This window comes from Bos indicus x Bos taurus, chromosome 1 (genome assembly GCF_003369695.1).
Source record: "Bos indicus x Bos taurus breed Angus x Brahman F1 hybrid chromosome 1, Bos_hybrid_MaternalHap_v2.0, whole genome shotgun sequence".
NCBI classification, from domain to species: Eukaryota; Metazoa; Chordata; class Mammalia; order Artiodactyla; family Bovidae; genus Bos; species Bos indicus x Bos taurus.
Window position 1 is genome coordinate 130,007,099 of NC_040076.1, and position 26,526 is coordinate 130,033,624.

At 37.2% G+C, this 26,526-nt stretch overlaps 2 protein-coding genes across 10 annotated transcripts in view; one reads left to right on the forward strand and one right to left on the reverse strand.

Moving 5' to 3' along the window:
* The window catches only part of CEP70 (centrosomal protein 70), an 86,431-nt gene extending 67,923 nt beyond the window's left edge, over window positions 1-18,508 (forward strand). For 6 of the 8 annotated variants that reach the window (XM_027545047.1, XM_027545016.1, XM_027545029.1 and 3 more), the window contains 6 exons: window positions 5,383-5,553; window positions 7,488-7,634; window positions 7,798-7,966; window positions 8,320-8,434; window positions 9,707-9,786; window positions 11,636-12,389. In XM_027545047.1, coding sequence (XP_027400848.1) covers window positions 5,383-5,553; window positions 7,488-7,634; window positions 7,798-7,966; window positions 8,320-8,434; window positions 9,707-9,786; window positions 11,636-11,697 — 744 coding nt within the window. In that variant the 3' untranslated portion in view covers window positions 11,698-12,389. Of the gene's footprint in view, window positions 1-5,382; window positions 5,554-7,487; window positions 7,635-7,797; window positions 7,967-8,319; window positions 8,435-9,706; window positions 9,787-10,635; window positions 12,390-17,964 lie in introns of those variants that run through there. The other 2 variants (XM_027545007.1, XM_027545021.1) reach the window with 2 other exon arrangements.
* A 3,416-nt stretch (window positions 18,509-21,924) lies between these two features.
* Window positions 21,925-26,526, reverse strand: part of ESYT3 (extended synaptotagmin 3) — a 55,732-nt gene continuing 51,130 nt past the window's right edge. The window contains exons 21-23 of one of the 2 annotated variants that reach the window (XM_027545130.1): window positions 24,733-24,838; window positions 23,853-23,902; window positions 21,925-22,558 (exon numbers count right to left, since the gene is read on the reverse strand). In XM_027545130.1, coding sequence (XP_027400931.1) covers window position 22,558; window positions 23,853-23,902; window positions 24,733-24,838 — 157 coding nt within the window. In that variant the 3' untranslated portion in view covers window positions 21,925-22,557. Of the gene's footprint in view, window positions 23,519-23,852; window positions 23,903-24,732; window positions 24,839-26,526 lie in introns of both variants that reach the window. The other variant, XM_027545119.1, reaches the window with a different exon arrangement.

Here is a 26,526-nt window from a genome sequence, read left to right on the forward strand (position 1 = left end):
AAAAACATCTACTACTGCTTTATTGACTATGCGAAAGCCTTTGACTGTGTGGATCACAACAAATTGAAAAATTCTTTAAGAGATGGAAATACTAGACCACCTGACCTGCCTCCTGAGAAACCTGTATGCAGGTCAAGAAGCAACAGTTAGAACTGGACATGGAACAACAGACTGGTTCCAAATAGGAAAAGGAGTACGTTAAGGCTGTATATTGTCACCCTGCTTATTTAACTTATATGCAGAGTACATCATGTGAAATGCTGGACTGGATGAAGCACAAGCTGGAATCAAGATTGTGGGAGAAATATCAATAACCTCAGATACGCAGATGACACCACACTTACTTTAAAAACAATGATATAGGATTTCCCTGGTGGTGCAGTGGTTAAGAATCCACCTGCCAATGCAGGGGACACAGGTTCAATTCCTGGTCCAGGAAGAACTAAAAAGCGAAGAACTAAAGAGCCTCTTGATGAAAGTGAAAGAGGAGAGTGAAAAAGTTGGCTTAAAGCTCAACATTCAGAAAACTAAGATCATGGTATCCAGTCCCATCACTTCATGGGGAAACAGTGGCAGCCTTTATTTTCTTGGGCTCCAAAATCACTGCAGATAGTGACTGCAGCCATGAAATTAAAAGACACATGTTCCTTGGAAGAAAAGCTATGACCAATATAGATAGTATATTAAAAAGTAGAGACATTACTTTGCCGACAAAGATCCAGCTAGTCAAAGGTATGGTTTTTCTGATAGTCATGTATGGATGTGAGCGTTGGAGTATAAAGAAAGCTGAGTGCCGAAGAACTGATGCTTTGATGCTTTTGAACTGTGGTGTTGGAGAAGACTCTTGAAAGTCCCTTAAACTGCTAGGAGATCCAACCAGTCAATCCTAAAGGAAATCAGTCCTGAATATTCATTGGAAGGACTGACACTGAAGCTGAAACTCCAATACTTTGGCCACCTGATGTGAAGAACTGACTCATTTGAAGAGATCCTGATTCTGGGGAAGACTGAAAGCAGGAGGAGAAGGGGACAGTAGAGGATGAGATGGTTGGATGGCATCACCAACTCGATGGACATGAGTTTGAGTAAACTCTGGGAGTTGGTGATGGACAGGGAAGCCTAGCGTGCTTGCTGCAGTCCATGGGGTGGCAAAGAGTCGGACATGACTAAGTGACTGAACTGAACTGAATTTTATATCATAGTTTTTTTAATTGTTACGTATTTATTTATTTTTACTGTGCTGTGTCTTTGTTGATGCGCCCATGCTTTCTCTAGTTGCAGTGAGTTGGGGGGCTACTCTCTAGTTGTGATAAATGGGCTTCTCGTTGTGGTGGCTTCTCTTGTTGTGGAGCACAGGCTCTAGGTGTGAGGGCTTCAGTAGTTGCACCACACAGGTTCCAGAGCACAGGCTCAGTAGTTGTGGCACATGGACTTAGTTGCACCATGGCATTAGGAATCTTCCTGGACCAGGAATTGAACCTGTGTCCCCTGCATTGGCAGGTGGATTCTTAACCACTGCACCACCAGAGAAGTCCTATATCATTGTTTTTAAATTACAGGATATCAAGTTATCAGGATATCAATGAACAATACAGAGAAATAGAAGAAAATGACAGAAGGGGAAAGACTAGAGATCTCTTCAAGAAAATTGGAGATATCACAGGAACATTTCATGGACAGATGGGCACAATAAAGGATAGAAACAATAAAGACCTAATAGAAGCAAAAGCAATGCAAGAATACACAGAAGAACTTTACAAAAAAGATCTTTATGACCCAGATAATCATGATGGTGTGGTCACTCACTCAGAGCCAGACATCCTGGAGTGTGAAGTCAAGTGGACCTTAGGAAGCACTGCTGCCAGTAAAGCTAGTGGAGGTGATGGTGTTCCACCAGAGCTATTTAAAATCCTAAATGATGATGCTATTAAAGTGTTGCACTCAAAATGTCAGCAAATTCGGAAAACTCAGCAGTGGCCACAGGACTAGAAAAGGTCAGTCTTCATCCTGGTTACCAAGAAGGGCAGTCCTAAAGAATGTTCAAACCACCGGACAATTGCACTCACTTCCCATGCTAATCAGGTTATGCTCAAAATCCTTCAAGCTAGGCTTCAGCAGTACGTGAACTGACAACTTCCAAATGTACAAGCTGGGTTTAGAAAACACATCAAGGAAAGAGTAATCATCACTTTAGGACTTCACCTCCTTTTCTGGCAAAGGGGTTTTAGTGCATCTTTGATATACAGTGTATACAGCATAGTTGTATCATGTTAGGTAGTCAATGATCTTGTTTGTTATTGTGTGTATTTGGAGATTAAGTATGGTTCGAGGCAAACCTGATAGCTCAGCTGGTAAAGAATCCACCTGCAATGCAGGAGACCCTGGTTTGATTCCTGGGTCGGGAAGATCCACTGGAGAAGGGATAGGCTACCCACTCAAGTTTTCTTGAGCTTCTTTGTGGCTCAGCTGCTGGTAAAGAATCTGCCTGCAATGTGGGAGACCTGGGTTCAATCTCTGGGTTGGGAAGATCCCCTGGAGAAGGGAAAGACTACCCACTCAAGTATTCTGGCCTGGAGAATTCCATGGACTATACAGTCGCAAAGAGTCGGACACGACTGAGCAACTTTCAGTTCACTTCAAGACAAACCTGGTGGCTCAGATGGTAAAAGAATCTGCCAGTGATGTGGGAGACCGGGTTCAATCCCTGGGTTGGGAAGATACCCTGGAGAAGGGAATGGCTACCCACTGCAGTATTCTTGCGTGGAGAATTCCATGAACACAGGAACCTGGTGGGCAACAGTCTATGGAGTCTCAAAGAGTTAGACATGACTGAGTGCCTAAAGCAAAGTGTATGGGTGTCAAATTGACAAGGGGTGAACTTGTGATGGTTAATTTTATGTGTCAACTTGACTAGGCTAGAGGGTGCCCAGATAATCTGGTCAGATATTGTCCTAGGTATGTCTATAGGGTGTTTCTGGGTGAAATTAACATTTGAAATGGTAGACTGGGACAAAGTGGATTGCCTTCTCTACAGTGGGTGAGTCTCATCAAATCAGTTGAAGGCCTGAGTAGAACAAAGGCTGAGGGAACAAAAAGGAAGAGGGAACTTTCTGCCTGCCTGACTGCCTTTGAGCTGAGACATCAATTTTTTTTTTTTTTTTTCTGCCTTCAAATGTTGAACTGAAACATTGGCTCTTCCTGGGTCTCAAGCCTGTGGGAATTCAGACTGAAACTGTTTCATGGGCTCTTCTGGGTCTCCAGCATTGCTAACTGTAGATCTCAGGATTTATCAGCTCCTATAATAGAGTGAATCAGTTCTTTATAATTAATAAACACACGTACATATGCACACAAAAGTACACATCCTGTTCATTCTGTTTCTGGTGAACCCTGACTATATAAATAGTATTTATTGTTCATAGTCTCTTTATTTTCATTTAAGGAAATTTCATCAAAAATTTCTTGATGAAAAATTGGGAGAAAAAGTTATTTAAATCTCCATCAAAATTTCAGTCTCTCATCCAGTTCAAAATTTCTGTCTCTCATCCAGTTCAAAATTTCTGCTTTATGCTTACTTTATTTTGTGCCTGCCCTGTACTTCTCCAAATAAGCAGTGTGGCAAGGGATTGTGATCTGTTTCATTATTGAATTGCTCCTCTTCTCTCCTAGTCCTCTACTGTATCTGGCTTCTTCCACGTTGGCAGTGAGGGTGGATGTTGAGTGAGAATAGAAAGCAAGAGTAGAATCTTTCTTGACTGGTGCTGGCGTAATCTAGCACTGGTGCCCTTTGTGTGGCTGATGACCAAATACTGCCCCTTTTTCTCTATCATAGAATGTGTGTGTGTGTCTTTTTCTCCAACTGACCTCTTATGAATCCTTCTTCTCTTGTTCAACTGACACTCCCTTAAAGGCCTCCAGCTATATGTACTTTTTTTTCCATGAAAGCAAAGCTTGACTGTCTTCCAAAGTATCCTTGGTCACAGGGTATATTCTTACCTACCATAAAGTAAAACGGCAAACTTCTCTTGTTGCTGCTTCCTCTCCTTATTCTAGTCCATCTTTGTCTTTGTCTTTTTATTTTTGCTGTGTAAGCAACCCTCCTAAAACTTAATGACTTAAAATAACAACCCTTTTAGTATTACTGTGCTTGAACAGCTGAGCAGTTCTCAGCTGGGCTCCTTCATGCACCTGCTATCAGATACAAGTCAGCTAGGTGGCTCTGGAGTTGAATGGATATCAGGGTGATTGGGTTGACTGGGTCATGTGTCTTTTATCATTCACCATTTAGCTTGGGCTCTTCCACAGGGCATCATCATCATCATCATCATCTTAGTCGCTCAGTAGTGTCCAACTCTTTGCTACCCCATGGACTGTAGCCTGCCATGCTCCTCTGTCCAAGGGGCTTCCCTGGTAGCTCAGAGGGTAAAGCGTCTGCCTGCAATGTGGGAGACCTGGGTTTGATCCCCAGGTCAGGAAGATCCCCTGGAGGTGGAAATGGCAACCCACTCCAGTACTCTTGCCTGGAAAATTCCACAGATGGAGGAACCTGTTAGGCTACAGTCTATGGGGTTGCAAAGAGTCACACACGACTGAGCAACTTCACTTCCACAGGGCAGAAGAGCTCAATAGGAGAGAGCAGAAATAATCAAGGCCCCTTGAGTCTTGGGCTCCAAACTGGCACACCATTATTTCCTTTTCTGTCTGCCAGAGCAAGGCCCAAGGTTGCCCCTAGATTCATGGAGTAGAAAATAGACTCTACTTCTTGATGGGAGAACCTGCAGTGTCATATTGCAAAGACAAGAGCACAAAGACAAAAATTGCAGTAATTTTTGCAAACAATCTGTAAGGTATGGATACACACTGCTAGCCATATATGTAATCCTCCTTGGTTCACCATCACCCTCATGGAATGGGGTTGTGCTATGACCTTGTGGAGATCAGCTCCCTGCTCTCCCTGTTCTGCTGCCCTTCTTAATTTTTGGTGTGAGGGAGAGGGAGAATAAAGACTGTATTCCTGTGCTCATTAGTAATTTAATGAAGGGGAATTATTTTTTCCATTAAAATGGTATTCAAAGTAGAGTTTAAATGTAATAGAATTAAAACATTGAAATGTACGTTCTAAGCCAAACAACAACAACTTGTAAATAAACATCAGAAACCAAATTCTCAGAAGACCTGTAGCTTTCTATGGGGAAAGAAGAAAACAGTTATTTTTCACTCATTCTGTACAGCCCTTTGAAAGATACTTGTCTTGGTGATTCCTGTCCAATGAATCTCTAACTCAGAAAATGATGTTGCATTGATACATAAGCACTCTAACATAGATCACTCTGATAGGACTGTGATAAACTTTTCAACTAAAAATGCCATGTTTTTTTAAAGGTATTGAGTAGCATCAATTCAATTATTCACAATCCAAGAGCTCCAGTAATAATATATAAACAGAGCAAAGGAACAGCCCAACATTTTAATAGAGATCTTGTTCAGGATTGTGGATTTGAGCATCTTGTTCCTATAATAGAGATGTGGGCAGATCAACTGGCTTCCTTAAAGGTATGTGGTTGAATACTTTTTACATGCTTTGAAAATGTATCAGAGTCTGTGGGCTTTATATACTTTTATTCTCAAAGTTTTATATTTAGTGTGCTTTTACCATAGTTATTTTCTTTATAATTGTACCTTACTGATGAAATGTTGGTTAATGAAAGTGTCATTGTGTTGTGATTTCCTGACTTTTTCAAATTCTGGTGATACTAATTGTTTAGTACATTTATTTGACACTGAATGTGTTGCCTTGAATTGCTAATTTAAAAAAAACTATCAAAATGTTATACTCTTCCTCTTTCTTACCAAATGCTGCTGCTGCTGCTAAGTCACTTCAGTCGTGTCCAACTCTGTGCGACCCGATAGAGGGCAGCCCACCAGGCTCCCCCGTCCCTGGGATTCTCTAGGCAAGAGTACTGGAGTGGGGTGCCATTGCCTTCTCTGTCTTACCAAATGAAAGGTTAACAATACTAATATGTGAGGTCTAGGTGTTAATTGTGCTTGTGCTTAGTCACTCAGTCGTGTCCAACTCTGCAACCCCATGGTCTGTAGCCCACCAGGCTCCTCTGTCCATGGGGATTCTCTAGACAAGAGTACTAGAGTGGGTTGCATGCCTTCCTCCAGGGCATCTTCCCAACCCAGGGATCGAACCCAGGTCTCCCGCATCTAGGTGTTAATTAGTGAGTGTTAAATAAGTGGAGGACTAAAATAAGAAGTTGAGAAAAATAAGAACTTCCTGTGTTTCCTTCTGTATTCTAGAGTTGCATTGTCTAATACATTAACCACTCACCTACATGTAGATTTTGATCACTTGCAATATGATAGTCGCAACTGAAATGTGCTGCAAGTATAAAATTACACACCAGATTTAGTAGAAATAGTATGGAGATGATTAAAAGATAATTAAAATAGATGATCTGTTGATACTATTTTGGATATATTGGGTTAAATATATTTAAATTGTCACCTATTTCTTTTTACTTTTTTAACATAGCTACTAGATAATATAACTGTGACACACATTACATTTCTTTTGCATGACATTGATGTTTTAAAGGGCCAAGCACCAAGCACTGTGCTATGCACATAGTTGATGCCCAGTAAATATTTGTTTATTGATTGACCAGCCTTAGACTTCTAAACTTACAGGATCCCAGCTCCTTGTGCACAGTTTTAAATAGATTAGGACAACATATTTAGGCCAGGAAAACAAGTAGACTGTCATGAAAATTAAGTAGAATTACTTTTTAGGCATCTTTTCGAATTAAATTTTTTCTTGGAGCTACATACATGGATGAATCTTGAAAATATCCTAAATGAAAGAAACCTGTTGCAAAAAGTCACATATTGTATGATTCTGTTTTTTAATGAAATGCTCATTAGTATAGTATAGGCAAATCTATAGAAAAAGAAAATAAGATTAGTGGTTACCCAAAGCCTGGGAGCGAGAGAAAATAGGGAATAAGGGTTTCTTTTTGGCATGATGAAAATATTCTAGAATTAAGATAATTGTGATGATTGCACATCTCTGTAAATAAGACTACTGAATTACACACTTAAAGAGGATGAATTTTATGGTATGTGAATTACATCTCAATAAATCTGTTATTTAAAAAATCAAGGGCAAAATAGAAATGACAAGCTTATTTTTTATTCATCGATAATTCAAAATAATTACTTGAATAATAGCATACATTACTAATAAATAACATACAATTACTTTAAACATCCAGATTCCAGATAATCAGTATATGTATAATGTTTTTTGTAAGGCCTGAAGAAAATGAATTTAACAGGCTCTTTCTAAACAGGTAATGGTATTTTTTAAAAAATACTGATGATTAATATTTGTATTACATCTGCTTGGATAATTATATTTTATTAACATGATTATGAAAACTTAAAAAACTGCATAATAGCATATTATTTGTTTTGTTATGAAGGATTTATATAAGTCCTTGAAAATACTGTCTACAGAACTGGTGCCTTGGCATAATTTAAAGAAGCAGGATGAAAATGAAGGTGTCAGAGTTGAAGATCTGTTGTTTATAGTGGATACCATGTTAGAAGAAGTTGAAAATAAGGCAAAGGTAATACTACCCAGTACTTACATAGATATTCACATTTTAATGTGAAATTAATGATATGGATACAGATATTCTACTATAACTCTTTCTCTTTTTAAAGTTTTTATTAAAGATTCGGAATAATTTTAAGATGTGAACTTTATTTTTCTTCCTCTCTTTTGGGCAGGACAGCAATATGCCAGACTTCCACATTTTGCGAGCTATTGTTTCTCACTTCCAAAAATTATTTGATGTTCCTTCTTTAACTGGAGTCTATCCTCGAATGAATGAAGTTTATACTAGGCTTGGAGAATTGAACAATGCTGTGAGAAACCTCCAAGAACTCTTAGAACTAGGTAATGACTCATTTTCATTTTTGGCCTCCCACTTAATAATGATTATTAATAAATCTGACTCTTTGTGATCCCATGGACTATAACCCACCAGGCTCCTCTGTCTATGGAATCCTCCAGGCAAGAATACTGGAGTGGGTAGCCATTCCCTTCTCCAGGGGATCTTCCCGACTCAGGGATTGAACCTGGGTCTTCTGCATTGCAGGCCGATTCTTTACTGTCTGAGCCATCAGGGAGGCCCCATTAATAAATGAACAAAAAGTAGGTAAAAAATTGAGGGTAACAGAAACATAGCATTTGATTTAATGATTTTGAAAATTCCCTTAAAATATTCTCCTTTTATTTCTCTTTTGCAGATAGTTCATCCTCATTGTGTGTGCTGGTGAGCACAGTTGGAAAATTGTGTAGGCTGATTAATGAAGATGTGAATGAAAAGATTATGCAGGTATTAGGACCTGAAGACCTTCAAAGGTATTATTTTAAAAAGGTTGCAAAGTATTGTCCAGAATGTTTGGAGTGGTAAAATTAAAGATTTTCAAAACTTCATAAGTTATTTACCTTTCCTGTTTGGAATAGCATTTTTAAAAATAATCTCACACCTTAGGGATGGAGAGAATATCAAATATTTTCAAGATAAAAGTAGATTCTGGGGTCTGAGTCAGGACTCTAGCATTTTTGCTATAAGCTTATTCCCAAGGGAAATTATAATTAGAGAAAATCAAACTTTGTCAGCAACTTCATGTTAATTCAGAATATATAAGTAAGTCCAATTTTTAGTAGATTACCATAGATCACTGAATAATCACTAAGAGTATGTGCATTATTTGATAAGATATTGCTGCTGCTACTGCTAAGTCACGTCAGTCGTGTCCGACTCCGTGCGACCCCATAGACGGCAGCCCACCAGGCTCCCCCGTCCCTGGGATTCTTCAGGCAAGAACACTGGAGTGGGTTGCCATTTCCTTTTCCAATGCATGAAAGTGAAAAGTGAAAGTGAAGTCGCTCAGTCGTGTCCTACTCTTAGAGACCCCATGGACCGCAGCCTACCAGGCTCCTCCGTCCATGGGGTTCTCCAGGCAAGAGTACTGGAGTGGGTTGCCATTGCCTTCTCCAGATAAGATATTAAGGATTTCTTTTTTAAAGCTAGGCATCTCCAACATAAAACCTAATTTTTTTTTTTTAATGTTAAAACATTATAGCTGTATTCTTCCTCCCTCCTCCCTCAGATTTTATACTGCAACATAAGGAAAGTATATGTTCCATATGTTCTGCAAGTTTTCCAAGAGGAACCCTAACCTAATCTGACACTTGAGGTTTCTGATACTTGATGATTTTAAAAGGAACGTATGTCTCACTATTGGTATTTTTCTCCCTCCCAGTTTTACAGATTACTGATACTTATTCTTAATGTTTAATATAATACAGGATATGAAAATCAATTATTTTTGGAAAACATGGTCTCTTAAGACTCCTCAAGCTAAATGGAAAGTTCCCATGTTAGAAATGTTAGATAAATTTAACCTTAGAACAGATGATTATACTGCTAGTAGATTTTTTTTTGTTTTAGAAAAGTATTACTAGGTGAACAAAAAGCTCAGAAGGAAAGATTGCAGTAAATAATCATTAAATTTGTATTTAAATTAGCAGGACAGTTTCTTTCTGTTTTGAAATGTTCTATGTCCATTCAGATGTAAGAATCCTAAGTCAGAAATTCAGTATAAATTGTGCTTTTTTTTTTTTAAGCATTATCCACAAATTGGAAGAACATGAGGAATTTTTCCCAGCATTTCAGGCATTTACTAATGATCTACTCAAAATCTTAGGTAAGATTTTTGTCGGAGGTGGTTAAATATTGAGTCTTAGGCTATCATTGGGTTTGAGGAAAGAGTGTTTAGTCACTGTATTAGTATTTTTACCTAGAGTGGTAGAAAGTGTCTGGAAACCACTAGTAGTAGTGAAAACAAACTTCTGACTTGCAGTTAAAGTTGGTTGGGGTTAATCTACAGAACAGAGAAGGACATATTCTTTAAGGAGCTGAACCTTTGTTTTAGGACTTTAAAATGAGAAATGACATTATTCTGGCTAGGCCCACTCCAACCCTGACTGTCATTGGCTAATGAGAAATGTCTGTAGAATTTATGATCTTGATAGGTGTGTTTTTAATTTTTCTTCTTCCTCCTCCTCCTCTTCTTTTCTTTTTTTAAAAAAAGATAGTTCCTACCTACTCTTTTCTTAAAATTTAATTTCCTCAGATGATGAAAAATAATACAACGTAAACATCTGTAGAAAGGAGATGAATTTATAAGTTTGTGGAAGGGAAGAGATACATTTACACTCTTGGTCAGATTGAGGGCTTTAAGGGAAAAAAAATGTAATTAGGAATCATAGCCAAAATAAAAACCCACATCTTTTACTTTAAGTGTGATTTATGGCTATAAAAATATTATGATTATGATTATGGCTATAAAAATAATTAATCTTACCATTAAGAACACTTTTTAGGGAATTCCTGGTGGTCCACTGGCTAGGAAAGATTCCCTAAACCCAACAAAACAAAATCACTTTTTAAAAATGTTACAATGATTTATTTACTTCATTAATTCACTATGATTAATGAATTTTTTTCTGTGTAGCTCATTTGAAGTTGAAAGTTTTTGTTTTGTTTTTTAAAGAATGACTCTGACATAGGAAATTAAATTAGAAGAGGAGATAAGGTTTGGCAGAAGATAAAGCAATGAGTAAGTTAAAATTTGGTAAGAAGATGAGTAAATGAAAGGCATATCTGACTGGAGTATATAGCCTAGTTGAACATAAATTTTGTGGCCAATTTTATGTAGACTGGAAGCAACGGAGACAGTGAATGTACTTTATTCATGCTCATATATTTGAAAAGATCATGGCAAGGGAAGACATAATTTGAAAGTTTAACTTGAGATATGAAAATGTAGAAATGTATTTATTGCCTTGTATCTCAAAGAGCTTTGTTTCCTGTAATATGATTTTACTTGCTTTGAGATAGCGATTAACAGTGTTTCTTGTCATTAACAAACATTTTACTAGGTGTGCTATTAACACTTATCTCATAATCCTTGTATAGAAACTTCTTCTCAGATATAATACTCAACATGGTTCATGTGGGACCATTTGCTTCAATATACATTGTTCATGTGCTGTTCAGTCACAGTTGAAATTCTGGAGTAAATATTAACATTTCAGAAATTAAATCTGTTTTGGCAAACATGACTATTTTTATTATTACTAGATGCAAGGTGGCTTAGTGATAAAGAATCCACCTACAGAAGAGATCCCTAAGTCCTTAGATGGAGGCCCAGGAAAGAGAAAGGGCCTCTCCTAGGGATTTCACCATGTAAGCTCACCCATATATTAGAAAGAGGCAGTAACATAATGTTATAAATATGGTGAGTAGTATCTGTTGTTAAGAGCACACTGCTAATGAGATTAATATCAGAGTCAGAAGATGCTTTTGTAGGTAGCTTTTACAAACAAATGTCCTGTGAATCAGTGATACACTTTTAGAGAAAAATTTCATGTGCTTGAAAGCACTAGTGATGTTGCCTTTGTGTTTGAGGTTTGCCTTTGCCCAGAGTTATCATTTCATCTGAGCCTAACACTAGATGAAGCTACTGTTTTACTATTGTTTTTCTGTTACAGAAATTGATGACTTGGATGCCATTGTACCTGCAGTAAGGAAATTAAAAATACTTTCATACTGAAAACAAATCATTTTTACTGTGTAAATTGCATTCTTAACATCCTAAGTATTTTGTAGGATTGATCTTACTCTGAGACATGGGTTATAAAATGTATTTACCTCAAAATTTACCCCCTTCTTTCTATTGAGGCCTCCATCTGTATAGTTTTTATTGACTTTGAGATTCTTTTATAGAAAACAATTGCTAAGTTTAATTAATTAACTTTAGATCCTTGAATAATTCTTAAGCAGTTCTTGAGTACTTGAAATTTAAGATTGTTTTAAAGTACAGTGTGTGAATAAGAGAGAAACTCAGGGAGAGATAATGCAAGTACTAGAAAGGTTGCATTTAAGTTCAGAGTTTACTGACCTTTTTGGTTCTAGGAACAAGGAATGTCAATGTCTGTCTTTTTTTTTTTTTTTTTTTTAAATGTCTGTCTTTAGTCCAGCCAGCAGGAAGCTATTGCTTTCCTGGCAAGGAAATGGCACATTCTATTAAGATATCCCTCATGACACTTGTACTTTCAGAGCAGAAGGAACAAAAGGAAGAAGGAAAAAAAATTTTCCTATGAGGGTAGAAAAGAATTATGAGGTACAATAGATGAGTAGGTCTAAGTCTCTCCTTTAAAAAAGTGTCTTTTTTACTATCTTCATGTGATGTACCTTTTATAAGGGCATGAAATCTTAAATAAAATTTTGTAAAGAATCTCCAAATGATATTTTACATGTTTCAATGTCATTCTCCCAAATCTTCCCACCCTCTCCCTCTCCCACAGAGTCCATAAGACTGTTCTATATATCAGTGTCTCTTTTGCTGTCTCGTACACAGGGTTATTGTTACCATCTTTCTAAATTCCATATATATGCGTTAGTATACTGTATTTATGTTTTTCCTTTTGGCTTACTTCACTCTGTATAATAGGCTCCAGTTTCATCCACCTCATTAGAACTGATTCAAATGTATTCTTTTTCATGGCTGAGTAATACTCCATTGTGTATATGTACCACAGCTTTCTTATCCATTCATTTTGATATTTGGCAAAACTAATACAATTATGTAAAATTTAAAAATAAAATAAAATTAAAAAAAAAATCTCCAAATGTAAGTGTTCTCAGTGACTTATTTGTATTCCTCATAATGAGTCATATTCTCTTACTAGTCTGAGGCTTCCTTGGGCAACTGGTTCACCCTTGCTGCATTTTTTGTAAGAGTAGCTTTCTTGCCACTTTCTACATATTCTCTGTTATTCATTCTGATTTTCTTAAAGGATAACTGTTCTGCTTCACATCTGTGAGTACAGGTCACTTTGGGTTGCTGCTGCTCCCTTACTCCCTACCCCGACTTTTATAACTTCTCAGCTATTCTTGTTCATTGTCATATAGAATATTGTAAAGACTTCCAGGAAGCAGCATAGTGGAATGCAGAGAATAAATGTCAAAATATAAGCACCTAGATCCTTAGTGTGGTGACCATAGAGATTAGAAGTTAAGGTAATATCTTAGGTTTTTTTAGATTTAAAATTCTTTGTTTGCCTGCAATTACATTTCTTAACACTAGCCCGCAATTTGTGAAAGAACTTGTGTCTTTGAGGGTTGAGTAGAAAAAGTATTTGGATATTCAGTAGTATAAATGCTCTTAGTTAATTAGATTACTCCAAGAAATTGTTGTGAGCCAGTTTGGAAATCCAGTGACTTTTGAAAGGAAGAAATATAATTTTTTTAATTGCAGCATAGTTGATTTACAATTGTGTTAGTTTCTGGTGTAAAATGATTCAGTTTTGTGTGTGTGTGTGTGTGTATCACATTTTCTTTTTCATGTTCTTTCCCATTATGGTTTATTATGGGCTTCCCTGGTAGCTCAGATGGTAAAGAATCTGCCTGCAGTGTGGGAGACCTGGGTTTGATCTCTGGATTGGGAGGATTCCCTGGAGGAGGGCATGGCAACCCACTCCAGTATTCTTGCCTGGAGAATCCACCAGGACAAAGAAGCCTGGAAGACTACAATTCATGGGGTTGCAAAGAGTTGGACGTGAGTGTTTACAATTATAATAGTTTATTTTATTGTAAAAGTTTATGTAATTTACAATTACAATAGTTGATTTACAGTTGTGTTAGTTTCTGGTATAGCAGAATGATTCAGTTTTATGTGTGTGTGTGTGTATGTGTATACACACATTCTTTTTCATATTCTTTTCCGTTATGATTTACTATAGGACACCAAATATAGTTTCTGTGCTATACAGTAGGACCTTGTGTATCTGTTTTATATATAGTAGTTTGTATCTGCTAATCCCAAACTCTTAGTTTATCCTTTCCCTACTCCCTTTTCCCTCTGGTAACCATGAGTTTGTTTTCTGTATCTGTAAGTCTGTTTCATAAGTAAGTTATTTATGTCATATTTTAGAGTTCACATACAAGTGATGTCATATGGTATTTGTCTTTATTTTTCTGACTTACTTCACTTAGTATGATAGTCTCTAGGTCTCTCCATGTTGCTACAAATGGCATTATTTAATTCTTTTTTATGGCTGAGCAATATTCCATTGTATATATGTACCACATCTCTATGTGTTCCTCTGTTGGTGGGCATTTAGGTTGCTTCCATGTCTTGGCTATTATAAATAGTGCTGAATATAGATAAATAGTTATTTATTTATATTTAAATAAATAAATGAATAAATTTATTATAATATAAATCTATTTATTTATAATATATCTAAATTATAAATAGTATGAACATTGGGATGCATGTATCATTTTGAATTATCATTTTCTCTATATGTATATGCCCAGGAGTGGACTTGCTGGATCATATGGCAACTCTAATCTTAGTTTTTTAAGGAATCCCTATGCTGTTTTCCATAGCAGCTGCAGCAGTTTACATTCCCACCAACAGTGTAGGGAGTTCCCTTTTCTCCACATCCTCTCCAGCATTTGTTATTTGTAGACTTTTTAATGATGGCCATTCTGACTGGTGTGAGGTGGTACCTGACTGTAGTTTTGATTTGCATATAAGAAGTATAATTTAAAAATTACTTTGTCTGAATTTTGTCAGCTAGTTCAAGAGAGCCTGTGGTTAACTCTTAGTTTAAAACAGGAGTTTTAAAACTCTTCCTCAAAGGCCAAGGTGTTTTTCTGAGGGCCACTGAGAGGGATGGTGCCACTACTAGGAAGAATATTAGGCCCTCTCTATCTGATCTACTTTTATCCTGGCAGTTCTACTTTTATCCAGTTGTAATTATTTAAAATATAAGTACTGCAACCATTGCTTGGCTCTTGATTTTTTACCATTTTATGGATGTATAATTGACATATAATAAATTGTGCATAAAGTATTGTTGTTGTTCAGTCACTCAGTCATGTCTGACTCTTTGTGACCTCATGGACTGTAGCATGCCAGGCTTCCCTGTCCTTCACTGTCTTCCAGAGTTTGCGCAGATTCATGTCCATTGAGTTAGTGATGCCATCCAACCATCTTATCCTCTGTTGTCCTCTTCTCCTCCTGCCTTCAATCTTTTGCAGCATCAGGGTCTTTTCCAATAAGTCAGCTCTTCACATCAGATGGCCAAAGTATTGGAGGTTCAGCTTCAGCATTAATCCTTCAGTGAATATTCAGAGTTGATTTCCTTCAGGATTGACTGGTTTGATCTCCTTGCAGTCCAAGGGACTGTCAGGAGTCTTCTCCAACATGACAGTTCAAAAGTATCAATTCTTTAGTGCTCAACCTTCTTTATAGTCCAACTCACATCCATACATAACTACTGGAAAAAACATAGCTTTGACTAGACGGACCTTTGTCAGCAAAGCAATATTTCTGCTTTTTAATATGCTGTCTAGGTTAGTCATAGCTTTTCTTCCAAGGAGCAAGTGTCTTTTAATTTCATGGCTGGAGTGATTTTAGAGCCCAAGAAAATAAAATCTGTCACTGTTACAATTTGATAAATCCTGATATACATATACATCTGTGAAACCATCAAAATAATATACCTATTGTTCCAAGAGTTATTTCTTTGCCCTTCATGACCCCTCCCTATTCCTATCTCTAGGCAATAGCTGATCTGCTTTCCATCACTATAGACTAGTTTACATGTGACAGGATTTTATATAAATGGAATCATACCATATGTTCTCATTTTGTCTGGCTTCTTCCACTCAGCATAATTAATTTGTGATTTTTTTGCATGTTGTTGCATTTATTAACTGTCCATTCTTCTTTATTGCTGTGTAGTATTCCATTGTATAAAGATACCACAATTTGTCTATCCATTCATCTGTTGATGGAAATTTAGGTTATTTCCAGTTTTTGACTGCTACAAATTTCGTAGTAGTGTTCAGGTCTTCATATGGACATATACCTGATATTCATTGACTTGAAAACTGTCCTATTTTTGTTTGATTGATACAGGTGGAAGTGTAAATTTGCTTTCTGCTCATCCTGGTTAAAAGTAAAGTGTCTGAAAACATGTAATGTTTCTTATGTTGTCTTTTTTTTTTTTTTAAGTTGCATGGTACTGTAGTCAGAGAACATGGTCTTTTGGTATTGGATCTTTGGAATTCATTGAGATTTTCTTTATGACTTTATTGTGATGAATTTCCACATATTCCACATGTGCTTTAAAAAGTCTAATCTCTAATATATATGTAGTGTTATTAATATACTGTTTAAATCAACTTCATTCCTATCATTTTTTTTGTCTACTTGGTTTATGGAAAATTCTGAAATCCCTGAATTTATCAAATTTTGTTTTTTCATAAGTACTTTAAAAAGTACTTATGGCCTGTTTTATAAGTACTTATAAATTCATAGTCAATAATATCTTCTTGATTAATATCTCTTCATTGCTATACATGCTTTTACCTTGAATGTAGTTTTGTCCTTTTAGTTAATAGTTGCTGGATATTCTTTTCCTTTTTTTCTTCTTATTTTACTAATCTCTTTTTATATGTTATAAAATTCAACACATATGCTAAGTATGGTTTAAAAACCATAAATTTCAAGTATAATAAATGATTATAAAGTGAACACTCATGCAACATCCAAAAAATAGAACATCACCAGCACTCCAAAAGGCCTTCCCCACACACCATATGTGTCTTCCCCAAAGAGATAATCATTAGCTTGGCTTCTGTTAATCATTTACTTGTTTTTTCTTTTTTTTTTTTTAAATAGTTTTGCCAGTTTTGTGTGTATGCCTAAACCAAGATAGTTGAGTTTTGCCAGTTTTGAGCTTTATAAAAATAGGATCATGCTGTATGTTCTTCTTAATTCTTTTGTTCAACATCATGTTTGTACTATTCATCTATATTGTTTTATGTAGGTCCAGGTCATTTGTTTTCATTGGTGTCTAGTATTCTTCTATGAATGTTCCATAATCCATTTGTTTGTTGTTCTAGGGATTGGCATTTGGGTTGCTTCCAGTTCTTGGCTATTGTGAGCTACTGCTGTGAACATTCTTGTACATGTATTCTTGTTCACTTGTGTGCAGGTTTTCTAGAATCTAAGAGGCAAAATTGCTGGGTCCTAGAGGAAAACACCGGAGAAGGCAATGGCAACCCACTCCAGTACTCTTGCCTGGAAAATCCATGGACGCAGGAGCCTGGTAGGCTGCAGTCCATGGGGTTGCTAGGAGTCGGACACGATTGAGCGACTTCACTTTCACTTTTCACTTTCATGCATTGGAGAAGGAAATGGCAACCCATTCCAGTGTTCTTGCCTAGAGAATCCCAGGGATGGGGGAGCCTGGTGGGCTGCCGTCTGGGGTCGCACAGAGTTGGACACAACTGAAGTGACTTAGCAGCAGCAGCAGCAGCAGAAAACACATCTAATGATGTGAATGGATTCTCTGGGTTTGTATAGTGTTTGACTTTGATAGATCATATGTATTTTAACTTTAGAAGAAAATGCCAAACTGTTTCCAGAGTAGTTGTACCAATTTATATTCCCACCATTAATGTATGAAGCATCCCCAGTTTTCCATATTTGACCAACTTTTGGTAAGTCAATTTTTTTTTTTTTTTTGCCAGGATAATATGTAGAGCTCTTAATGTGACTTTAATGTTTATTTTCCTGATTACTAATGAAGTTAAACATCTTTTCCTTTGTTTTTTTTAGTTTGTAGTTTATTTTTGAAGTGCTTATATGTGTTTTGGTGTTTTTTTCTGTTGGACAGTCTATCTTCCTATTGATTTGTAAGAGTTATTTACATATTCTAGACATGAACCATTTGATGGTTTACACATGTTGTGAATGCCTTCTTCCATTCTGTTTCCACTTTCCATTTTCCTCTAGGATTCTTTCCTCGGCAGTCAAGAATCCTGCAAAGCAGGAGGCCCCGGTTCAATTCCTGAGTTAGGAAGATCCATGGGAGAAGGGATAGGCTACCCTTTTCATGAACTGAAGAACTTAATTTTAATATAGAGAATATAGTTAAAGATGTAGAGATTTATAGTCAGTTCTCTTAGTGTCTTACGAAATCTTTCTCTAGTCACAAACTGTAAAGTTACTCTTCTGTGTTATCTTACAGCTGTATAGTTTTGCCTTTCACACTTAGTCTAATATACCTGGAGGTTTTTTTTTTTTTTAATGTGGTATAAGTAAAGGATTATTACCTTTTCTGTCATGGATACCCAGTTGTTTCAGCACTGTTTATTGAAAAATCTATTATTTCCCCTCTGCTTGTAGTGTTTACTTCTGTCATATATTGAATATCTGTGAATGGGTCTGTTACTGGACTCTCTTCTATTCTTTTGGTCCATTTATCTCCCCCTCACTAGTATCCCACTGTCTTCATTATTTTAACTTTAAAATAAATTTTGGTATCCCACCCTTTGTATTTCCATGTGTACTGAGTCTGATTATTAAATTATACACACAGACACACACACTACATATTGAGATTTTTATTGAACTTTCATTAAACATAGGATCAGTGGGGAAAATCAGAATCTATAATGTTGGATCTTCAAACTCCTACTGTAGCATAGCTTTCCACTTGGTTAGGTTTATTTTAACATTCTGTAATAAAGTTTCATAATTTTCCTGTAGGGATTATTGCCAGATACATTCATAGTATCTGATCTTTATGCATTTATAAGTTGTTTTTTTAAAATTTCACTTTCCAACTGTTTCAGAAATAGAGAACTATAATTGATTTTTAAATATTTACTTTGTATTCAACATTCTTGCTGGAAACTCTGATTAACTCTAGCAGTATATCTTTAGATTATTTTGGATTTTCATACTTATGATCATATCATCTGCATATAACAACAGTTTTGGTCAGATATACCTGTTTTTCCTTACCCAACTACATAGGCCACAATATAGGGCTGAGTAGAAGTGGTGATAGGAATCAACCCTTTCTTGTTGCAGATTTCAAAAGGAAATCTTTTAATGCTTCACCGTTAAGCATGATGTTGGGCTTCCCTGGTAGCTCGGCTGGTAAAGAATCCGCCTGCAAAGCAGGAGGCCCCAGTTCAATTCCTGGGTTGGGAAGATTCATGGGAGAAGGGATAGGCTACCCACTCCAGTATTCTTGGGCTTCCCTGGTGGCCCAGATGGTAAAGAATCTGCCTGCAGTGTCGGAGACCTGGGTTCGATCCCTGGGTTGGGAAGATCCCTGGAGACGGGAATGGATACCCATCCCCGTAATCTGGTCTGGAGAATTCCACGGACAGAGGAGCCTGGCAGGCTACAGACCATGGGGTCCCAAAGAGTCGGACATGACTGAACAACTTTCACTTGGTACCATTACTATAAACAGAAGTCTAAACTACCCTTGGGTTTGTCATTTTCATCCTTTTACTTTCAACACTTCTGTGTATTTGGAGAGAACCTCTTGTAAATAGCATATTTTTAATTTTCACGGAATTTGACATAATAAGTTTTAATAGTGCCTTTACTATGATTGTGGCTCAGCTGGTAAAGAATCTGCCTGCAATGTGGGAGATCTGGGTTCAGTCCCTAGGTTGGGAAGATCCCCTGGAGAAGGGAGTGGCTACCTACTTCCAGTATTCTGGCCTAGAGAATTCCATGGACCATATAGTCCATGGGTCACAAAGAATTGGACATGACTGAGTGACTTTCACTTCACTTACTATGATTACAAGTATATTTAGAAGTCTTTTGCCTATCTTTTGTTTTTTTTTTTAATCATATTTTTCAATGCTACTTTTTTCTTCTTTCCTATTTTTTTGGAGCAGTGTTGAATTTTTATTCTTCACTACTGATTTGGAAGTTTTATATTTCAACTCTATTGATTTTTCTATTGTTACTCTATATTATTGGTTATCTTAAAAATTTTAATACACACTTAAGTCAAGGTCAGGTCAGAAGACAAAAACTACATTGCACAGGTAGCCTAACAGGAAACATTTAAAATAAGAATTGCTGACTAGTAAAAGTAGTTAACTGCTAAAAGGAAACAAAAGAGGACTCTAAGGAGTATGCAGTAGTGACTTGAGAAAGCAGATACCACCCCCAGGAATAAAGGAGAGTGAACAAGAAACGAACTTAAGAGTGCCTTCCCACGAGGCTGATATTTAAACCTCTGAGTAGAGGTCTGGCTGCCACAGGAACAGGCAACCCACTTGTGGCAAATAAACTTGCCAGAGGGTGTTGGATGGTGCTGAACCATGAAGACTGTGTTTATGGTTGCAGGGCCCAAGGGCATGAGCCAAGAGTAAACTGTGGCAGGTGCTTAGGTAACAGAGAACAGCCTCACACGACAGTCAGCTAGCTGCCATGGATAAGGGCACCTCAGTAAAGGAAGAAAAACCCCCTTCTTCCCACTCGGGCCTTGCAGTGTCCTCAATTGATAAGCCTAACATCAAGACCCCTGGCAGAGGGGAGGAGGCTGTGTTATTTCTAATATCAAAGCAGGGCCAAGATGGGTTGATTTGGAGCTGAAAGGTAACTAGTAACTGCCACATACAAAGCTATATTTTAAAATATAAAACTCCTTAGTGCTAAGTGCTAAGTCGCTTCAGTTGTGTCCGACTCTGTGTGACCCCATAGACGGCAGCCCACCAGGCTCCCCCGTCCCTGGGATTCTCCAGGCAAGAACACTGGAGTGGGTTGCCATTTCCTTCTCCAATGCACGAAAGTGAAAAGTGAAAGTGAAGTCGCTCAGTCATGACCAACTCCTAGCGACCCCATGGACTGCAGCCTACCAGGCTCCTCTGTCCATGGGATTTTCCAGGCAAGAGTACTGGAGTGGGGTGCAAAACTCCTTAGCTTCTTAAATAAGGACTTGAATACTTTTAACATTCCTCTGAACCAGCTTCAAGGCTCTTAGATGTCAGTACTAGCCCAGTTTTGCAGACATTTTAGGTTGCTTGCTTCCTTGTTTAAAACAGTCAAGACTTATTTAGGTTTACCTTACTCTCTGTTGTTTTCCACAAGCCATTCCTGCTTTATGTTACATTTTGTTTCTTGCTGAAATACATCCAGTGGCCATTTTTCAATTTGGTATTCCCATGTGCTTCATACTAAAAAAAAATTTTTTTTTTTTTTGCCTGTGAGCTTTCTTTTAGTGGGAATATCTGCTGTGGTGGTTCCACGTGTGTCCTAGATGGGAATCACAACCCTAGGGGCAATTTTGTGGTTGCCCCAGTCAGGGCTTGACATGGTTCCAGGTTCTAAACCCATCTTCACATTAGTTTCGAGGTTTCCAAACTAAATCAGTTGTGTGTAACTTCAGACTCCATGTTCCCGATAGGAGAGAGTAGTTGATTATTTCCACCCATTGCTGACAACCAGTTCCTTGTCCTCATTCTCAGCCAAGGTGTTTTGTGAGGACAAAACTTTCCAGGCTCCACATCCCTTACATAGTAGCTTTACCTTTTATCCGGTGTGCTAAAATTCTGGTTCTCTTCAAAACACCCTCTTCAGTTCCTATATGCTACTTTAGATTTTCTTTTTGAACTATCATTGGAACTTAACCTGTGTTACTTTTTAGTCATTCATGTTTAAAATCATGCTTAAAATTTATGGTTTAATTAGGTTTTCTGTGTGTTTGGACTAGAGGAAGGATAGGTTTTCACTTGTCTGTGTTGTCTGCCATTTTGCTCAAGTAGTTGCTTTAGGGTTGCTAATATTCAGGAAATGATATATGATACATTCCATTTATTCCTCTGGTACTTTATCGTTTCAAGGAACTTGTCTGTTTAGTGAACATTACAATGCTGCTGTGAGGTAGATAGGACAGGCATCAATTGTCCTATTTTATAATGAGAACTTGTCACTCAAAACAGCAAAAACAAATTTTATTACACATCTGCCATGTACTTAGCATGGATGTACTAAGTCTTGTACTTAGTCTTGGATGATGGGGGTAAAAATTCAAGTAACTTGAGGTTAATTAGAAAGTAAACAGAAGCATCAAATACCAAACACAATACAGATAGTTTCTTAGCATATGACTTTAGTAGATATTTAATAAACATTTTTTAAAATTAAAGGCAGGGAATTTTTAAAATGAAAAATGTAGAATGTTGATAGTAGATGCTGTAGGTTGGGGGAGAGGTCCTTTCAGTGTGCACTGGCTCAATGGAGGAGCTAGGTTTGACACAGGCCTCTAAGAGGTGAGTAGGATTAGTAAGCAGGATATATTTGGATAGTTCTGGAACAGAGCATCTGCACATGAATAAGGCAGCCAAAAACTGGAGACCTGATTGTTTTCAGTCTAAAATACAAGGAGTGGGCTTGAATTTTGTAGAAAACAGGAAAGAGATCATTTATAAGTGAGAGTAACCTGACAGAAACTTTGTTTTAAGATGTTACCATTCTTTAGAAAAGCGGCAGTGAGAGCAGTGGTGGGAGAGGAAGCAAGGGCAGGGGTGCTGCCTGAGCGGACAGGTGACAAGAAGACTTGACAGCAGCTCTAGGAACACGAGAAATGACAAGAATATTTGGTTTTATAAAGTCTGAAATGCAAAAGAGGCACTTGTTTAAATATACAGTTTACATAATTGGTTTTTAATGTTGTGTAGGTGAATCAGCCCTCAGAAAAGTGGAACAGAATTCCCAAACCTATCTAAGAGAGATACAGAAAGCCCCTGTTCTCGCTGGCACTCCAGTCTCTAGTGCTCTGCTATGGGAGTGCAGACAGGCCTGGGCTTGAAACTCTGTTTGCATTTTCTTAATAGAAATAATGCCACATGCTGGAGTTTGATTCCAGGCTATCCCACACTGAAGTACTTAACTCAAGGTATATAGGTATATCACTAACATGGTTGTCATCAGGAAAGTATGTTTTAGTTTCACAGTAGATACAGGAGCAAACCTCCAGAGAAGTACCAAAGGTGGCAGCCAGTAGAGCTTAGGTAGAGTTAGCTCTCAGAACTTTTGGGTGGGTCACTTTTTAGTCCCATAAAAAAACCTTCCTCCCTGCGTCAGTCCCTGCCCAGGAGTACTGACAGCTGCTCCACAAATGGACCTCCCTCATCTTCTGTGTCTAAGACAGGACACTTGGTGTAGACATTCATGCATGTCCTAAGTCAGTGAAAATTCACCACTGAGGTTCTGATCATTTGTTAGGCACAAATACCCCACTTCTTTTTGGATTTAAACAATTAAACCCAACCAAGAAAGAGTAGTTCTTGCTTTTACATGTGTTTACCACTGCATAATACTATCCAGTCATGCAGTTATACTGCACACAAGAATGTGTGTATGTGTATATATACACATATGTATGTGTATATATATACACCCACACATATGTGTATTTTCAAATTGCTATTGTGATTTAAATTATAAAATATACATATGTACATATTTAAAAAATAAAGATGTTGTTCATCATCAACTTCTAGGCTGTCCATCTGGAGTCAGCTCATACCTGTAAGACAGTTGGATTTGGACTTGTGTTAGTATTGGCGAGTGTGGTGTAGCAATATCAGGACAAGTGGCCTAGTCTGTCCTACTTGGGCCTATGGGACCAGCAGAACTCATCTCTGTAAGTTGACCAGCCAGGGTTAAGACTAGAGCTTACAGATAAGCTTACAGATAAGTTCTTTAGATAAGTGAAGTCTGTAAGCATTAAAGCCTTAAGTAAAAGTGATAATGTCCCCCTCCTTGATAAGAGGGAAGAACTTTGAAAAGAGAATATAGGCAACCACCTGAAATAAATTGAGTAGCAGATTTAATGTGATAAAATGAAACCACTCACTTACCACTGTGAGAAGCCCTTAATCAGATCTTCTTTTGATAAGTCAATCAGTACCTAAACAAGCACAAATTATCAGTTCTTGTCCTCAAAACTGCATTAAATGGAAACATATTGGGATAAATGAAACTGATCCTAAAAAAGGCCTCCTTGAGTTTTGAGCAATAGTTCTTTTTCCTTTGACTTTGAATATATAGAACCTCTCCAGAAGGATAGTACTGACACCAACCTCAGTGTCCTAGGAAAAGGTGAACTGCTATTTGCAGTTGTACCTCAGGAATTTACTTAACGAATGTTTTAGAGAAAACAGCTTGCCTTTACTTACAAACTGATCCAGAATTTTAAGCAAGACACTATAGTTTTCTCAACAATAAAAATGGGAATATCATCACCTACTTCACAGAGTGGGCTTTAAAGAATGAGCATAAGATAATGTTTAAAATACAACAACTACAGAGTATACAAATACCATTCTTTTTTGTCTCTCCTTCCTGAGGATTATATTTCCTTTACTTCTAACTTTAAGTTAAAATAACATTCACCACAAAAGTCTTGACATAATGAGAAGATCCAAGCTTCACACAATGCTGTACTTGTGAAAACAATACTTAATATCATAGTAGAGGTTCAAATACTTTTGTAGTGATGAACTTGGATGTTCTTGAGTTTCTTAAAATAGGGTTTATTAATTTATATACTTTAGTTTTAAGAGTATTTTTTAAAAGGCACAAAACAAAAAACCTCCCAGTGAGGCTGTATCTTCCTTAAAGTCAGTTCTGATAACAAACTGATGATCGCATCAAAATTTCAGCAAGGATGTGTTCCACCTGTGAACTCCAGGTAGCCACCAGGAGGGAAAGAGTACCAAGATCCCCTTTTGTACTTACCTTTCCCAGTTCCTTCCTTCTGTGTGAACCAAGTGGTCTACTGTTTTTCACTGCGACATCTAGTGACCTCTTCTGTACTTCATCCATGGAAACAAAAAATTCAAATCTGTAAGGAGCAGAAAGTCAGAAATGAGATTTATATATTTTAATTATTTTCATTGAAAATCTCTAGTGTTTCATCCATTTTCCTACCTTTAAAACAGAAGATACAGACTGTCTACTGTTCTAGATACTATAAAGAATCTAGAGCAGTATTAGGTTACAGCAATTACTTGCTGCATCATTATCATAGATAATCACTGACCTGTTACAAAACCTGGAAGTGTCAAGAGGCCATTTACCCCTCTTGAGAACTTCTTTGGACTACTGTGCTTTGGGGTTGCTTCTTTCTTTCTCTGACTCTACTCTGGTTGTCACTCTGTTCAGCTGTCCCTTCTCTCTCTGAACTCTGCCTGCTCATAGTACCACCTCAATCCCTTTTTGTTTTTTCTGACCAACTAAGGGCTAGGATGCTGAATAATTAGTTTTGCTGAAATTGCATGGAAAAAAGTGTCCTTTTCCCACTTGTGCCTGTGGAGTAAGGCAGAGGAATCTTAGTATACAAGCTTTGTCACATACTCACAAGAGGCCTCTGGACTCCTTCAGGATTTAAAAAAAAAAAAAATCTTTAAATTTTTTTAAATTGAGTGAAGATTCTTTAAATTCAATAGTGCTTTACACTTTTCAGAAGTTTGACATGCATGATTTAATATAATCCTATAATATCTCTTAATTTTTTAAATTGAGATATAAATGACATAGCATTATTAGTTTTATGTGTCTAATAATGATGTGATTTGTATGTTATAAAATGATCAGTCTAAGTAACATCTATCACTACATATAGTTACAAAAAATTTTTTTTCTTGTGATGAGAACTTTTAAGATCCATTCTCCTCGCTACTTTCAAATATGTAATACAGTATTATTAACTATAGTCACCATGCTATACATTATATCCCCATGAATTACTCACTTAATAGCTGGAAATTAGTACCTATTGACCCCTGTCACCTATTTCACACACACCCTAATCCCCACCTCTGGCAACCACCAATCTCTATATCTCTGAGCTTGGGTTTTTTTGTTTGGTTGGTTTTTTGGTATTTTTAGGTTCCACATATAAGTGAGATCATAAGTAATTATCTTTTTCTAACTTATTTAACTTAGTAGAATGCCCTCAAGGTCTATCCATGTTGAAAATGGCAAGACTTCTTTTTTTATGGAGTCGTGAAGAGTCAGACATGACTGAGCGACTTCACTTTCACTTTTCACTTTCATGCATTGGAGAAGGAAATGGCAACCCACTCCAGTGTTCTTGCCTGGAGAATCCCAGGGACAGGGAAGCCTGGTGGGCTGCCGTCTATGAGGTCGCACAGAGTCGGACACGACTGAAGTGACTTAGCAGTAGCAGGTTGTTTCCATGTCTTGGCTATTGTAAGTAATGCCACAGTGAATACAGGTGTGCATATATCATTTTGAATTACCGTTGTTTTAATAAATACACAGAAGTAGAATTGCCTGGAAGTATGGTAGTACTATTTTTTTAATTTTTTTTGAGGACCCTCCATACTGTTTTCCATAGCTGCCCCAATTTACATTCCCACCAACAGTGCCCAAGGGTTCCCTTTTCTCCATATCCTTACCAACACTTGTTATTTTTTATAATAACCATTTTCACAGATATGAGGTGATATCTCATTGTGGTTTTGATTTGCATTTCCCTAATGACTAATGATGTTGAGTATCTTTTCA